General features: G+C 37.8%; 2 protein-coding genes across 2 annotated transcripts; one reads left to right on the top strand and one right to left on the bottom strand.

Annotated features, from left to right (window-relative positions):
- Window positions 1–1,219: 1,219 nt before the first annotated feature.
- On the bottom strand, window positions 1,220–3,938 carry gpr27 (G protein-coupled receptor 27). The gene is made up of 2 exons (XM_064306094.1): window positions 3,658–3,938; window positions 1,220–3,206 (listed from the first exon to the last, which is right to left on the bottom strand). The coding sequence occupies exon 2, from the start codon at window positions 3,016–3,018 to the stop codon at window positions 1,891–1,893; it is 1,128 nt and encodes a 375-aa protein (XP_064162164.1). The 5' UTR covers window positions 3,019–3,206; window positions 3,658–3,938; the 3' UTR covers window positions 1,220–1,890.
- Window positions 3,939–7,757: 3,819 nt separating this feature from the next.
- eif4e3 (eukaryotic translation initiation factor 4E family member 3) lies at window positions 7,758–16,494 on the top strand. The gene is made up of 7 exons (XM_064304764.1): window positions 7,758–8,050; window positions 11,484–11,556; window positions 11,848–11,942; window positions 13,100–13,160; window positions 13,245–13,311; window positions 14,298–14,453; window positions 15,102–16,494. Exons 1-7 carry the CDS (start codon window positions 7,878–7,880, stop codon window positions 15,146–15,148), a joined length of 672 nt encoding a protein of 223 aa, XP_064160834.1. The 5' UTR covers window positions 7,758–7,877; the 3' UTR covers window positions 15,149–16,494.
- The last annotated feature ends 1,083 nt before the right edge of the window (window positions 16,495–17,577 follow it).

Below are 17,577 nucleotides of genomic sequence, written 5' to 3'. Positions count from 1 at the left end.
TGTTCTATTCTGCCATGGGGAAACCCACCATGTGTGACATGACAGAACACCAAGCCCTGCAAAAAAATTTTGATTTATAACAGGTACACAAATGTTTCTGTTCTGTTAAATGAATTAATCCACTTGGCTGAAACTGATTGAAACAGCCTACTGGAGAGATTTAGTAATACTTTCTTAACAACAAACTCCATTTTGGGGGCGAATAAAACATTGCAAGTTTTTAGTTTTTTACTTCATGGATGAACCATTTCTTTTGCCAAATAACTAAGCTGATAAAGATGGTTAAAGTGTCATTCTTCATAACATACATTTGGGAATTTAATTTGACTTCATCATTTTTTAAGGGTCTATTTAATATTTGAATGAATTTCTGGTCTTTGAATCAGTATTGTGTGCCAGGTTTTCCATTTTCTGACAGAATAAATTTCTGAAAAGTAAGCTGAAAAAAATGTTTCTAGGAAAACTAAAATTATGAACTCTGAAGACACGTGTTCAGGATCTATAAATAAGGGTAAAAGTTATACTATAAAATATATTATTTAATAGCATTAAATAGTTTCCTTATCAATGCATTTGTGTCGCTAACAGAACAGTTGATGCTATCACACATTTTATTGTGGAAAATCTAGATTGGCAGCTCCTAAAGTATTCCTTTCTTTCCTTTTCTTAACTACCAGATGTTCTGGTTAGTAACCACACTTTTTGGGACTTTCAAATGTCCAATGCAATTGTAATGAACTTGGTCACATCATTTTTAGAAGATGCATCAAACTGGAATGTTTTAGTATCAACAAAAAGGAGACAGGTCTTTCAGTGTTAATAAAGAGCTATCAGGTGGGTCAGTTGAATCTGTGATGTTAAATATCACGACAGCACTTGAAATGTCTTACAATTCTTCTTGATCTCACAGTAGGTTATCATTAGAGATTAATGTGTGGATCAAGTTTACTGACAGCATTAGCAAAACTTTGCTCATCAACTGGAAACCCTTTTATACTTCAGTCCAAACATAAAATTATTTTTACAGTGCATTCAACAGTCATTCATTTACACAATATATAAATAAAGGGGAGAAGCTTAATGAAAGTCCACTTTAACAAATCATTTTAAACTCTAAACAAAATATCTGGCGGATGAGGCACTTTCAAAATATGGCAAACAAAACACAATTTTTGGAAAGTCCAGTTTCCTTTGTGCATTACCAATACAAACACATGTATTCATTATTTATGATTATTTATTCTGCAGTACAAACAAGGCAACCATCTTCCAAAGGCATTAAGAATGGTCAATCATCAGAACTAAGTCATTTGTTTTCTTGACCATAAAACATAATTTACATTAAAGGGAATGTGATAGGAAGTCTTTTTGTCAACACATTTTCAAAAATCTATGTATCATATTTACTTGCAGAAAAAGTAAAACTGAGTTGCAGTATTTTATCCACACAACCAATGCTAGGAAGATCTTATCAAAGATAATTAATTTCTGATAAAAAGTCTAAAACAAATTGAACAAATCAGATTTACACCAGCATAATAGGCCTACATAATTCCTTTATAGAAGCAACATACACTTAATTTTAAAATACTCCTTAAATAAGATAATTTGTTAACATCAGTGTAAAATATATGCATACAAATATAAATTTTTAAAAATATGGAATTTTTACATTTCATTTGTATCTGCAATTTGGTCATTGCGAAATATGGCCTTCAAGGGTATAATCTAGAGAAACTTGAAATCAATTAAAGAAAATAACCAACAAGGGCGACAGTTATGCATACCGAGCATGTTTTCATTCAAAAATAAAATCTTTCAAAGCTCAATTGTTGGTCTGAACTATTGTAATCAAAACAACGTAAGTTGAACAACATAGCAATATATTGTTCAGATAACACAATATGACTCCATAGGTGTTTGTGTGCTCAAACAGCATTCGAAACGGGCTCTGAAACGAACCCTAAGCTCCTTGTTAAATATAAAACATATGATGGGATTCACCCCTGCTTGCGCGAACGTCATCCACACCGCCGCAGTGAGGTACACTTGTGGGATGGCACTGGCTTTCACAAACACCCGAAGATAGCAGGCGACAATGTAGGGGGACCACAGAAGAAAAAACGCAAGAGTTATCAAGTAAAACATCTTGCCGATTCGTTTTTCCATTTTGAATTCATCCAAGACAAGAAGCCTCTTGTTGGGGTTGTGCAAAGCCTGTCTGATCCCCACCAGTGTCGGTGGGGTGGGACCACGTCCAAATCCCGCGATCCAGTTGGCAGCTGCTTGTCCTGTAGCGCCAGGTCCGTGGAAAGTCCAGTTCTGGCTTATTGCCGGGATCAGCTGGGCCGGTTTCATTTTACGGTGATCGTAAACAAAAAACAGCATTTTCATATAAACCACATGAGTTGTTCCCACAATGACTGCCAACATCAACATAAAACCCAAGGTGTCGTTTGCTTTCAGGTATCGATGTTCAAAAATACACTGTTCTTCCTCTCGAATGAATTTGTAAGTGCCAACATCGAATACCGGCGGGAATGCCATAGCAACGGAGAGGGTCCAAACCATGCATATGACTGCCACGCAGGTCCATAATGTCATTCGCTTGGAGTAAAATCTATGATGCGCTATCGCCATGTATCGAGTTACACTGACGCAGAAGAGCATAAAGGCTACGTGAAAGCAGAAGAGAACTGCCATGAACGCGATGATCTTGCAGCTTATGATGCTATATGCCCAACTGGAGCCGCTGGTAATGGATATCATCACGAAGGGAAAACATACAGCTGCGCGTATTATGTCCGCCAGACATAAATCCAGGAGGAAGTAATAGGGAGCTCTGTGTAGGCTGCTGTCTTTCAGCACCAGGAAAGATAGCAGAATGTTCCCTGCCAGGCTGATACAGATTATCAGACCGAGAGAGGCCAGCTTCACCGCAGAAGCAGTGATGGCATAATTCTGTAGCGAAGGGTTGCTTTCCCCCGGCTCGCTTGTGTTCGCCATCTGTGCAACCATCACCAACTATCGTCAACAGCGCACACCCTCTGTCAACCCACATCAAGTAGACCAGATTTTTCTTCCACAGATCATCAATATATCAATTGATGAGCGAAATAAAAACGCAGCAATTCAACGTTGAACAGTGCATAGTCTTCAGGGTTTCGGCTGCAGTGCCTCGGGGAAGAAATGAATGAGCTCTTCGCCTTGTAAAACAGTAGAACATTATTTAGTCCCATCTAACATGCATCTTATGAAGCGACGAAGTCATCGTTGTCATTAGCCCTACATTACAGCTACGTTTCCCTTGCTTATCTTGCATTTTTGTACACAACACATTTGATATCTTCCATCCGCGTTTGCAAAATAAAAAGCAAAGGAGTAGTATTTTATCGACGTAGGCTACCATCCCTGCCAACCATGTTATAGCCTACACAGTCGTTATTAAATGTATATTTTCCACATTCTCCATTCCCACTTCCAGAGTAGCTTCGATATTCACTCGCCTTCAGCTAAAATGTAGATACGCAAATTCAGAACAGGCCTTTATAAAACAAAGCAGGTAGAATATTAAACTGGCAAAATGAATTCGTATTTCATGAAAAATGGCTATGCCCACGCGATAAGTAAACACGTTACAGTTACATTAAGCGGTACCTCTTTAATTGTTAAGAAGCTGAACTTCCGATGACAGGTCGTTGTTTAGTAGGCGACTTCGGGTTGCAGTTGCCATAATCGTATTCGATGTGCCGAATCTTTGAAATGTTTTAAAAATGTGCAAGCCTCTGCTTCTTCGCTGGTGAAAGTTGTCCACTTTTTCGTTTAGTGTGCCTTAAAAAACTACGAAATAACCGGACAATGGTTCAAACGCGTCCGAAGCAAGGATTTCATCCCATTGAAAAAAGCTTCGCTTATGAAATCGTTTCTGCCTGAGAGCCCTGAAGGCACCACCGTGACATTATACTGTTGAATCTTTAAAGGCGCAGACATAGCATAATTCTCTGTCAAGTCGCCTATATAATGTTTTATATGTATTCATAAATTCATCAGCAAATTCCGTGACAACAAATGTTTTATTTTAAACGTTTCTAGCAATCTGATTTATATAGCCTACATTATTATAATTAGATGTTAATAATAATAAGAATTATTATTATTATTATTATTATTATTATTATTATTATTATTATTATTATTTGTACTTTAATGTTAACATGTACTTTTTATGTTGATATAGTTTTACTACCGGAGACTATTTCATTTTTTTTTCTTTTCTCACAATGGATCATTAACGTACATTCACCTGCGAACATAAAGACCACATATATATTTTCATAATATTAAATTTAACATGTGTACTCAACAAAAGTTCACAATCAATACTTTTTTTGTAATTTTAGGCAATATATTCAAATGCATGCATCATATCACTTAAATGAAAATTATATTTACAATATAATTTTATTAATTAATTCAGATGAAAGTATAATTCTAAAAAAGCTGTTGGAAAGAAAACACAGGAAAATATATAATTTATAATTGTACATTTTCTGTATTCAATACGGGCAATTTCTAGAATCTGGCCTTAAAACAAGAAAGAATCAACAAAAATAAAGCCAACCAAATTTATAGAAATGTCTATTATTATCATATGCAACAACATCATAAAAACCTTGATAACAAAGCATTTTCAGGTGAGTGAATTTCAGTTGACCATCGATAATTAAAACATTATAAAGTGTTTTTATAGTGCTCTCTGCAGTGTCACTAGTGTAACACTGGAAGAGGGGGCCGGACAACTATTGAGAATGCATAGATCCCCAAAATGAGGTTTTCTACCTGACAGCCATTCACACTGGTGCAAAAGTTTTCTTGAACTAGCTTTTATGTGGCCAAGACCAGAGTTGTTCCTGAACAAGTGGAACAACTAGCATCATTTTTCACATTTCAGTGAAGTGAGGGATGAGGGAATGAAATGAGAAATGTGCTTCCTGTTACATTCTTATCATCCCTGCTCATTATCAATGAAACATGATACTGTGACTCACTCTGGCTCATAAATTAACAACTCTCTCCTCATCATTAGCTACTTCACTCATTATAGGAGTGAAATATTTTTCTGACTGAAGCAGTGCTGCAAGTGATCTTTCTCAACTACTGTTGATCTTCACAAGTTTTTTAAGAGGCAAGAAGGGGTGGTCGTAAGGAAAATAAATGAACAAATAGAAGTCAGTGTGTGTTTAATGCAGACGAGCTGAAATAAAATATGAAATATGTTAACTTCTATTAAATGGTGCTGCTGGTACTGTGGAACACCACATCACTGCCTAATGTGTATTCCCTCCTTGCAGTTCCACTGTAGTTTTGCAGCACAAACTTACTGGTGTTGAACAGAAGGGGGCATCAGAATGCAATAAATCACTATCAAGTCAGTCCCCAGCAACCCTCTCCCACTGCAAGTATGCCTCTACCACTCCTGTCTTATCATTAATTACTGTCTACCCAATACCATAATTTCCATTTAGGGAAATAGTTTGTCACCTCTGTTTCAAAATGAACCCTAATGGCTAAAAAATTGCTCCCTGCAGCTACACAGTACAGCCCCATAACATTTCCAGGGAGGCAAAACTTTGAGGTTTCAATACAATTTTAAACCTCTCGCATATTTACGCTTACTAAATCTCCCTCCAATCCAAAATTTCAAGCAGGGTTATAAGAGCAGAGTAAACAAAGATGATGTACAATATCCAGATGTACAATATCCAGGGATTGGCGGCAAATACTTATTTTTATTTATATGGCATTGCTTCCAGTTTGGCTTCAATAAAAATAAAAAATAAAAAACAAACATCATAGTCTGTCAACCCTATTTTAAAATTAATGGTCCAAAGACCCTGTACACAACAGCTACCATTAACTGAACAGCATTTCTGCCGTAATAGCATTCCATACCCAACAGTAGCACCCTATGACCAGGATCTTTTTCATTGTACTATACCTTTAACAAAGAAATATCATACAGAAAAAGGCTTTTGGTTATTGCTAGGGTCACTATATATTTAAGTAGTTCTCACATGCATTTTTACCTTTCCTCACAAATCAATTTTCCAGTTTATAATAATTGACAGCAATGTTCTCGCGCAGTCACATGCTGCACTCAGTGCGACCACATGTGGCAGTAACATATTTTTCACAGTGTTGTGTTGTATCACTGTTTTTTAATTGGTGACAAGTGTCCTACACACAAAATGCTGCGGTTATATCGTCTGCACAAAATTAACTGTAATTAAATGAAAATGCAAGGTTATATAATAAGTTTTAACAGTTTATTCTGCCATTGTTTGATGCTGTGTGGTATAAACCTGTCCATACGAAGAGGCATATCTTTCTTTCACTTCTGTAAGTCACGCTGGATAAGTGTATCTGATAAGTGATTGCAGTAGTTGGAACAGATAAGTATTGCTTTGCGTTCTGCACAATATTTTGAGAGATTGTCAAGCCTGTCCCAGAGCTCCCTCACGGCACTGCTGATCTCTTTTGTAAATAATTTGTGATTGACAAGTTAAGAAGACAGTTAACAGTTCTTTTGAAAATGGAATCAAGTCCAGAGCTTTGAGTGCAGAACTGATTTGGGTCAGAAACCACAAAAACTCAAGGAATTTGTGCACTGGTTGAAAGAAGCTAGTTTCTTTTGGAGTGCACTCCATTGTTTCTCAGCAATTTCACTGAACGCTTGGACTCATTTGGCTATGAATTGTTTGGGCAGTCCTGTGCATCTGCTGAGCCAGTGTTTTATTTTCTTTTTGCTGTTATTACTTGTTATTGTACATGTCATTCATTCTCTACTCTTAAACCAGGACTCTCAGAAAAAAAAAAGGATTCTGAAAGGATTGTTTGGCTTGTCTTCTTACGGGAACCCTTTTTAGTTCTTTATGGAACCCTCTATGGTAGGTGTGAAAAGTGTGAAAGCTCCCAGATTGAACCTTTTGCCTGACAAAGAACTCTTGAACTGGATAGGGTTCCCCTATGGAGACACAGAGGAGACTTTTGGAACCCATTCTTGTGAGAGAAAGGGGACAGGGGATCACTGCAACAAGGCTTTTGCCATGTTCTTGAATAATGTCCCACAGTAACATCCCAAGCTATGACAGTACATCAATATTTGTTGAAATTTGTTGTGATGTCTTATGAGGGAGACAATTCCAAGGGCCCTTACCGACAGGGGCCCTCAAAAATATATTTGGAAAATTCACAACATTATCTAACTCGGCAAGCAACAGCCAAAACCAGTGTCATTTTTCAAGATGTGTGGTGCAGATTCTGTGCAGATAAGTGAATCTGCAGCGTGCCTGCTGGATGGATTTAGACACCAGGGTGCAGCTTCTGCACACAATGGTCCACATTTAATGTATGTGGGATAATAGGTGCAATGAAGAGAACAAGCTAAGCAGAGGGTTTTAAGATACTGTAGGTGAATTCAGGTTAAAAGAAAATAAATAAATAAAATAAATCCACAGTATGCCCACCACAAAATTCAACTTTGCCTTGCTGTGAAAATACAGCCCGTGGTAATTTACAAACCTGGCAAGTGTAATCGAACTGAAACCAGTGAGTTACCCTTGTATTTTTAAATGATTATTATTATTATTCAATAATAATAATAATAATAATAAGTCACTGAAAATAAAGGTTAATCAGTTTCGGAACACACCGTGCGCATATTAAGTGACACCGAGAGTCATGACGTACATTTGTTGTTGTTGTGGTGACGCGCCAGGCGGGCAATGAGTCAGCGGTAGCGACAATTTCTCCGGACGTGGAAGTACTGATCTCACTGTAAAAATACTCGTCCTAGTTACTGATTTTGCCTAGAAAAAATGGCGGTTCCTGCAGCCCCAGATCTGCAGATGATCACGGAAACACAAAGCGGCCCGGTGAATAGCCCTGAAAATAACATTGAAATCGACGAGAGAGAATTGGAAAACATAACAAACGAGGAAGACGGAACTGCGCTCCCTTTGCATTCTCCGTGGACTTTTTGGCTTGATAGGTAATGTTAGCTATACGTTCTCTGATAATTCGCAATCGAGACACTATTTACCTATTTTAGACACCGTTGTAGTTACGGAGCTAAGTATCTTGCTAACAACCTTAATACCAAAAACAAGTAGCTAGCTAATTCAAATTCAGTTCTGTGAAATCTAACTTGAGGAAATTTTCTTCTAGTTGTGTTGGCCTAGCAAGTGTCTGTTAAGCTACCTAGCTAGCTGACATTAGCCGAGGAAGACATTCTTTCCTAGGCTTGATCAACATCAATGTTAGCTACAACCTGGATGTCCACACAATACATTTCTCATTTTACGTTGTTGTTAACGTTAACTTGCCAATATAAGGAACGATAAAGTTTGCGTTGAGGAGTTTGAACTTAAGATACAAGATGCATTCATAATTAAGTTACAGTTAGCAAGAGGAATCTATTCGAGCTAACATTAGCTACTGAACATTAACTTACTGTTATCTAAACGATGGGGACGTTGATTCATGTAACGTTAACGCTAGCTGGCTAAGTTAGCTAGCTTGAACGATAGCTAGCTATAAAGCAAAGCCAGCTAACGTATAGTTATTGCAGAACCTTCTGGTCAGTATTATCTAACTAGTTGGCTTATTGTCTGGAGATTTGTTCTTTCGGTATAACCTTGCCAGGTGCCTTTGTCGGCGGTTAGCTTGCTATTTATTGTATCCAGTTTTTAATGCAGGTAACTTAACAATAAGCTGTCTAGCCGGTTAGCTACTGTCCTGCTGCCATTGCATGATCTGTCGTAGCTAGCTATTGGTAAAGTTATTGATGTCCAATATTGTTAGTGCTGTCTTTGTGGGTTTAAAGCATATCGGCGGCATATATTAATTTATTTTGCAGCAATGTTAGCTCGTTACCTAGCTACTTCTCGAGTACAGAGATAAAGTTGAAAGAATCGTGACTGACAGCACGATGATTGTCACTTTGCAGTGTCACACACACAACAGTGTTAAGTTAGCAAGCTAGCTAACACACATTTTTAATTTGCGAAATTGTGTGTTGTACACGAACTGTTTTGGCTGTTCTTGGTGAATATGAGCCTTGTTTCGTCTAATGTCAAATTAGCTTTTTAATAGACTACATGTGCCTGCTTTGGGCAATGTAAGGGTGTGGTCAAATTTTGACATTTGACTTTTTGGTTTCAGAAAAGGTTTAAATATATTGCGTCCAATAATTCAATTCATTGCTATGTTATAGTGAGTGTATGACAGGAGGTCCGACAGCATCTGCGTTTCTCGAACACCATACTATGACGTGCAAATTGAGATTGGTTCATTGTGGCAGAGGGCTGTCCGAATACAGTGCTGCAAGCCGTGTGCAGGACAGTGTTCTACCAAATCTGTGTTTCCGCGTAATTATTGGGATTAGTGTGACCTTTCTGTAATTTGTTCATTTGACACCTTTACAGATATCTTAAATTGCATGCTGTCACAAGAGGGGAAGTTATAGCTATGCAAACTGCTATGAGCATATGTTCTCTGATTTACATCAATGCTGCATTTCTCCTGACATGACACAGCATGTAACTCCATTCTATCAACAGAACTTTTCTTGAAAGCAGGCTCTAGGGAGGGAATCCATTTTCTCCCATTCCTATAGTGACGACAAAAAGCACCACACAACACATGCAGATGACTATTAATTATACGTTATGCACACATTTACACATCTTCTTTGGATTGTACAAAACATTTTCTCTTGACTTATGATCTTCAATAAATTATGGGAAATATTTCTATACGACTGATAATAAATGCTTATACACAATGGATAAACATTAGACAAAAGATGCAAGTAAAGATTCAATGGCTGGCAAGTTACATAAATGTCAACAGTTGTAACTAGCAAATGTCACAGTCATTGTGTTGATGGTTTTGTTAAATTCGGTGGTGCTGATTATGGTCTGCAGCATTGATTAGATTGCTCAGAACTGTAAATTTAAGGAATTGGACCTGTTATTTTTCCAGTGGATTGCAGGTTCATATCTCTGCCAGGACACTGAAGTCATATTCATCAGCAGGATAATTCTGCTGAATGACTTGAGTTACTCTATTCAACTGTATAGCTGGACAACATATATAATGGCAACATTTATGTGTCCAACAGTTTTCTCCTTTAAGTTATATGAAAGGGTAATTGTTTATTATACATATTGGACAATTATCCTTCAAGCTAAACTTTATTGAAATGGTTTTTTTTTTCAAATGTTTTAATGTAGCGTATTCTTTTGCATCACATCAGATCAATGTACTATTCTAGCCTAGCAGGTGATGTCAGTAGTGTAGAACCATTGATTATGAAAAGGATAGTTCACTCTCTTGGGTTTCTGATACAATTTCAGTTTCAGTATTTTTGATTTTTCTGGACATTCTTTTTGTGTGCAATGAAGGATATTTTCGATATTTAGAGAAGTTATTGGTTTTACAATGACAGGTGTAGGGTATAGGGTGTTTGTGGTCTAAAGCAAGAAGATACACTTTGACTCCAAAGCAGCTTGTACGGCTATGCTATGCCACCATTGGTTGTTCCCCAGAAAACAAACTTTCCCTTTAAATGAACAATCTTTCCCTTCTGTTTAGTTTGGTGAGCTGGACATTTTTGTGCAAAATTCTTCCCTCTAGTGGTCAAACGTAAGAATGCCAATACTATTTCATTTCGAAGAGTGTATCAAAAAAAGTGCAGTGTGTTAGCCCAGAAATTTGTTGACGAACAGAAAGAGGTCAGAGTCTTTTTTAGTGTGTGTACAAACCTCACTGATCACATGTCTATAGCCTGTGAAATATGTCTAGTCATCTGCTTTATTATAAATAGAACCTGGTTTAATAACTGCCCTCAGTTCAACCTACCAAATGTTTCAGAGAGAAAAAACCCAGTGCTAGCAAATGGATTCCCATGTGTCCTTAGAAACCTTGTAGGTGTTTGACTTTGAATGTGTACAATTCAAGGTTGTTTAAAGTCCTTGTATTGTGCACATAGTGTATGGTGATTCTAGAATTGCTACTGGTTTTTGCATTTTTATAAACTTTCTTTGCATATCTATATAACATGTGCAAATCAAATTCAGACTGTTCAAACTTCTGTGAAATTGGTGTTCCCTTTTCCTGAGAATGCCTTGTAAACAGGTCTGATACCTGCCTGTATCAGGGCAAGTTTTGAAATTTTTAATATAAAAACAATATCCTTAGTATTTTATTAAAGTTTGTTATAATATTTATTTGCAAGTAAGATCTTTGACAGTGATTGATTTTTTTTGTATACATACTGTTGGAGAGGAATTGTAAGATGAATTACAGGGCAAATAAAAGGAAGAAACTTCTGTGTGTGTACACAGGTTTGTGCTGAAAATTGAAATGGAGAAACCAAAAGCAGGCAATCAAGGAGGACTGTTTATTTGTCTTCATTCTAGGTCCTTACCTGGGACAACAGCAGCAGAATGCGAGTCAAACCTGAAAAAAATCTACACCGTGCAGACTGTTCAGGTACATGGGACATTGCAGCAGGTTTCTATGGAAACACTGCACTTGGGGTCCTGGGTATAATGTCAGTCGATAAGATGTTTTCTGATTGGTTTAGGTCTTCATCAGATTAATTCCCAAACTACAGCCACATTATTATTATTTTTTGTTGGGATTGAAACATAAGCCACAAGGGAACGACTTCAGAAATCCTATGCTGTACAAGGATGTTCCTTTCTTGTGTCATTTAAGATGAAAATTATAGTAAATAATTGGCCCAATATGAACTATTTCCCCGTTTCTTTGCTTGAATAGTGTTTCTGGAGTGTTTACAACAATATTCCTCCAGTGAGCTGCTTACCACTGAGATGTAGCTATCACTTAATGCGCGGAGAACGGAGGCCACTGTGGTAAGTGCTTTTATTTTAATATTCCTGTTTCAAGAAACATGACTTGTTTTACACACTATTCAAAACTCTTATTCTGAAAAAAGCAATGTGCTAAACGGAGTGTATTTCAATGGCAGTACTTTTGATTTGACATTTGATTTTCACAAGTGAATGTTGTTGTCTGTGGCAGGGATTGCCACTCTGTCCTGTGGCCTGTCTTTGTATTGTGTGTCTTTTTAGCTTCAGGAATTCTTCACTGAATATCATTATTTTACCATACACTTAAATGTTTCTATCATCATATTGTCTTTAAATTGATTTTTGCAACAAGCTTATTTGGCTCCCTGGGTTTGCTTAATCTCTGAACTCCCAGTTTTGCACCTTGTGTTTATCTTCCATAGCCAGGGGCCTACGGTTTTAGCATTTAGGCTTTGTTGTGCTTCACTCAATCTGTCCATCAGCCAGTCAAGCAAACAAATGTGACCTCAACATGGCCTCTGCCACAGACGTTACAGCACGCTAATGAATATTTGCCTTAGAACTTAAACCGACTGATTTGCATTTCCTGAATGCTCAGCATTCATTCTCAGTGGAACACATATCCAATTCAGACGTATTATAGCCTTGGAGGACAGATCGTAGTAAACGCCTAATTCAAGCGAGAGATCAGTTAACTGCTCATTGCATTTGGGCTGGAAGGGAAAGCAGCATGCGCGGGATGGCCTGTGAGCAGGAGGTTTGGAAGCCCTCTCCTGTGGGGACATTTTATCCTCTCAGTGCCTTGGCCAAAAGCAGCAGGCCTCTGACCTCCACGGAGAGCCGGGGCCCTGTGTGCACACGCAACTCAGAGAAGCTCGCGTTACTTCTGCAGGCTCTAAACGCACAATAGCCTTTTTGGGAATGTGTGCTGTGTTGGTGAATCTCCCTCATTGGCCCTTCCCCGTAACCATGTTAATGTCTTTAACATCCTGTTAACACCGTTGGTGCCCACACTGTACAGGGCAAAGTGAACAGGAGTTTCAGTTCTAGGCTTACCCTGCACTATGACCTTAAGTTCAAGGTTGATTCAAAGCAGCTGATGAACAACTGACCAGCTATAAGCAATTACGGTGGCGGTGTCTTTTAAATGGAGTGTCAGTGTTGTTGTAAAATGACGCTGTGTTGTGTTTATTTGGCAGGGAAGAAGAAAGTAACGCAAAGGGTGGAGTCTGGAAAATGAAAGTCCCAAAAGAAAGCACCGTACGTGTGAAATACATTATCTTTGTAACGTTTCGTCATCATTTCTGGGAACAGTTTATTAACACTGCCTGTTTTTTTCATCAGTCTGCCGTATGGAAAGAGTTGCTACTTGCTACCATTGGAGAGCAGTTTGCAGATTACTGCGCATCAGGTGAGGCCCTTGGCGGTGTGTTTCTGTACGTGTGCTGAGAAGGCACACGCACACTTCACAACAGTGTGGAGGCACACGCCGGGGATTCTCGTAGTAACGATAAAAGATAAAATAGAAAAAGTCATACCCAAATCATGTTCATGTTTCTTCTGATGCTCTGTCTACATGACCAGCCGTGTGCCAAGTGACGTCAGCTTGACTCTGCAAGGAGCACACATTTCTTGACCCTAAATTATGTCCATAGAGCTGCCCAAATGCTATTGCTAACTGAAAACCAATAGTGAAAGAATTTGTCTTGTTCCTGAAGTCTTTACATTAACGGAGGCTAATGGTAACAAGTTGTATCATGTTAGCCATTTGCCAAGGCTGCTTTTGGACTAATACCCTGTCAGGCACTGGCAATGATGGGATCTGCTTCATACAGTCAGTTCACAGACCAGACTTAACGTTACACACAAGCACGGCAGTTTGTCCGCTGCCTGAAGCTTTTTGGAGTTCTAAGTTAAAGATTGTTAAATGTCTGTAATGAGAAATCAGTCAGACTGCATATGCATGTAGTGAATGTGACTGTAATGTTACTTCCATCAACAAATAGAACAAATAGCCTTTTGAATTAGCGGTGGAGTTCCACTTTTCCTAAACTTTTACATTGTCTTCTACTGAAACTAGTGTTATGTGGCAGATATTGTATTTGATTAAAATTTCAAGAGTTGAACAGCATTTTGTTGCCGCTTTATGTCAGTGCTTATACAAGATTACTTAGCATTTTTGGGGGGTTGAGGGTTTGACAGGTAATGAAGCACACTATTTATGCCTTCTATTCTCATATATGCACAGCATGTTCTGGTTTATAGCTTACATTTAAAATCCTGTGTTATAAATGACAGCCTTTTCCATTAAAGTTAATACCTGTGCACAAAACAGTGTAGACTAAGTTTCATTATAATGGCAAAATAATCTCCACAGTTTTTTCTCCTCTTTGTTAGATGATGAAGTTGTTGGCGTCAGTGTCAGTGTTCGAGATCGAGAAGATGTAGTCCAAGTCTGGAACGGAAATGCTTCTTTTGCAAGTGAAGCGAATGTTTTAGGAAAGATATATGAACTCCTCCCAGAAATATCTTTCAAAGCAGTATTTTATAAACGTAAGTATTATTGTTGGACAGTTTACGGGTGTGTTGCTGTGTTTTTGTGGGGCAGCATAACTCAGGAGGTAAGAGCGGTTGTCTGGCAGTCGGAGGGTTGCCGGTTCGATCCCCCGCCCTGGGTGTGTCGAAGTGTCCCTGAGCAAGACACCTAACCCCTAATTGATCCCAACGAGCTGATTGGTACCTTGCATGGCAGCCTTTCACCGTTGATGTGTGAGTGTGTGTGTGAATGGGTGAATGAGAGGCATCAATTGTAAAGCGTTTTGGATAAAAGCGCTATATAAATGCAGTCCATTTACCATTTTGTAGTGTAAATGTAGTCATGAACATAAGCATGTTTTGAAGCAATTCAGAAAAATATACTCTGATGCAAACTGACAGCCTGTTGATCAAATGACATTTAGCATAGTTTGGTGGCATACATGAAAACCTTATTACCCCACTCCAATTTTAAAGTACATGTCAACATGCAAGAATACTCTGTACTCAATAGTGTACAGTGCACATTAATCATTTAGATGAGGACCAAGCTTTTCCCATCTGTTCCATGGTGGATTAAGTGGAAGATTTGAGATTAAAGAACTGAAAATTTGGTTCCTTGTTTTCACATGTAAGATTAACCTTGTGTACGTATTTATCTTTCAGCTCATGAGGAACATCATGCTTTTGAAGGAGGGCGTTCAAGACATTAACTGCTAGTTGTTTTACACCTGGTTTTTGTTTTGTTTTGCTTTTGGATTAAGCATAGATATTGGACTTTTCCCTTGCTTAAACACTACTCTTTCTCTTCAGTTTCCTTTAATGATCATTTTACAAACATCTCAGTCACAGAAAATTTAGAGAATATTACAGATATATTTTTATAGATTTAATGGCTCAAATTTCAGACCGTGGACTTTTTTTCCCCATCTTTCTGTACTTGCACTGCAGAGTATTTGGACAAAACCTTTGAATTGAGCAGGCCATATTGGGTTTTTGTAATGATGTAGAATAGCAAGTTTTATGTGAATTGATTTGGCCTTGTCCTCTCAGCCATGTCATTGCTTGCGTAAGTTTGTCTTTAAAAAGAGACAATGCCTTCACTGAACACAATGCCTCCTCATTCTCACTGCCTCACCTACTGCTCTTTGTGTTCTGCTGGATGTATCTCTACCTTTCGCAAACATTAATGTCCTGTACCTTTTTCCAAATGAACACTGAGCTTGCTAGAACTTTTCATCAGCAGCTGTCCACTGTGTTTACAGTATGGTAAATGGGTTTATTCTATGTGTGGTACCAGGTGATTTGACATATTTGCAGTGATTACGCCTCCAGCGGAGCTTTTGTGCAATAGAGACAGCAAATGATCTTTTAAGCCTGTGTAAAGTCCAGGTTAATCTAGCATCACGTCACTCACGTTGTTCTCGTAGAAAGATTGCGATATTACGTAGCCTTCTGTCCAATATACAGTGTTTAATTTGACAATTGTATTCGCACGTAAATTGCGGTTTGATTTTCTGACCATCTGTAAGAGGTCGATACGTTGCACAATATCACTTTCAGTTTAGACATTGCTATTGTTTCTAAAATTGTAATATATATCATTTAAAACTGTGAACCGTCTTCTTGCAAGAGTGAGATGGACTTCTGTTGCTATCATCCCCACTATTTTAGTATTGCAGCTTTGAATGGAAAGCTAGAGAAATGATGCAGTCACATGTTCATTGTAAAATATACCACTAGGTCTTGTATAGCATTTTTGTGAAATAGTTCTTATTTAAATCACACTTTTTTAGCACCCCTTGTCTTTATGTAGTGTTTTCATGGATGACAGTTATAGATGGATACTACACATAGAATGAATAATTTAACTTACTGGAAGTGACACAAGTTCCATAAATGTTATTTGTCTGCAGGCTGTATTGTTTTCCCCTGCTGTTACATTACTCTTACTGGAAGATCATGCTGCCCTCTGCTGTTGAATCAGTGACTGTTGTTCTGAAACAGATTTGTATTTTTAAATATTTGTATTTCAAATAAAATAAATATGATGGACAAACTTTCAATGGACAAAATTGAAAAGGGTAGTTCTCAACATCCATACATTGACCGCAAATTGAGATAGAATGTTCATTTCTTTTCATCTGTACCAAAGAGGTGACTCTTTTTCTATGTTGGGAGCAGGACATTGCATGTAAGGGCAATGCTAAGGTGCTTGCCTTGCCAAACTACTCACTAGGCCACCAGTCTAGTTTAGCAAATGTATGTTCGTAAGAACAGTGGTAGACCGTATTATGTATATTTGTTTACTTTGCTTCTTCAATTTTACATTGTCTGGACTTAAAAAAAAAAAAAAAGTGTATTTAAGCAACAGAAATGATATAACATTTAAATGTACTCCTGAATGTTGCTGGTGCATTTTGTTTCAAGTACTTTGCCAGGTAAAGGTAAGATAAGGTAAGTGTGAATTGGCCTGTTTTGTGAATCAGGTCGATCAACGTAAAAATGCACTACAGCACAATTATGTTATCAATGAATGGCTTTTTAGGAAGACACGTGGCACATGCAGCTAGACTTTTTGTTGCAATGTTTCCTATTTACAAAGCAAGATGATTGCAGGGTTGGAGTTATTTTTCTTATGTTCATGTCCTTCATCTTGTAGTCCTAGATACATTCTGAGACTTACTGATTACGTTTCTCAATTGGAGTGGTGCCTTAATTTCTCCTGAGACTTTAAATTTTAGAACGTGCTGTCCATTCAACTCATGTAATCTGTTCCAATGTATATGCAATGTTTTCTGCTCGTAGATTTTGAAATATTAAACATAATAAAATATACCACAATATTTATATTATTGTGACTGCCTATGCTTATTGTGAACTGTGCCAAAGTGCAAGTTTTTTGAACTAGGACGGCCAGCAACAGTAGGCGTTCAGTTTGGCAACACAAAAGAAGTTTGTTTTGACTGATGGTATCCTTTTGTTTTCTTTAGTGTCTGTGATACTGTATTTGAAACATGGAATACAGTCTATCTAATTACAGGTTCTGCCTAAGATGACAGCAGCATTTTGTGCTCCTGTATGGACATTTCCTAATGAGCAGGACCTGGCATTTTGAAAAAGTTTTTTGTTAATTGTGTTT

Source organism: Anguilla rostrata, chromosome 13, assembly GCF_018555375.3.
Source record: "Anguilla rostrata isolate EN2019 chromosome 13, ASM1855537v3, whole genome shotgun sequence".
In the NCBI taxonomy this organism is placed as follows: domain Eukaryota; kingdom Metazoa; phylum Chordata; class Actinopteri; order Anguilliformes; family Anguillidae; genus Anguilla; species Anguilla rostrata.
Note: the sequence above shows the minus strand (reverse complement) of the source record. Positions and strands in the feature narration are given on the sequence as shown.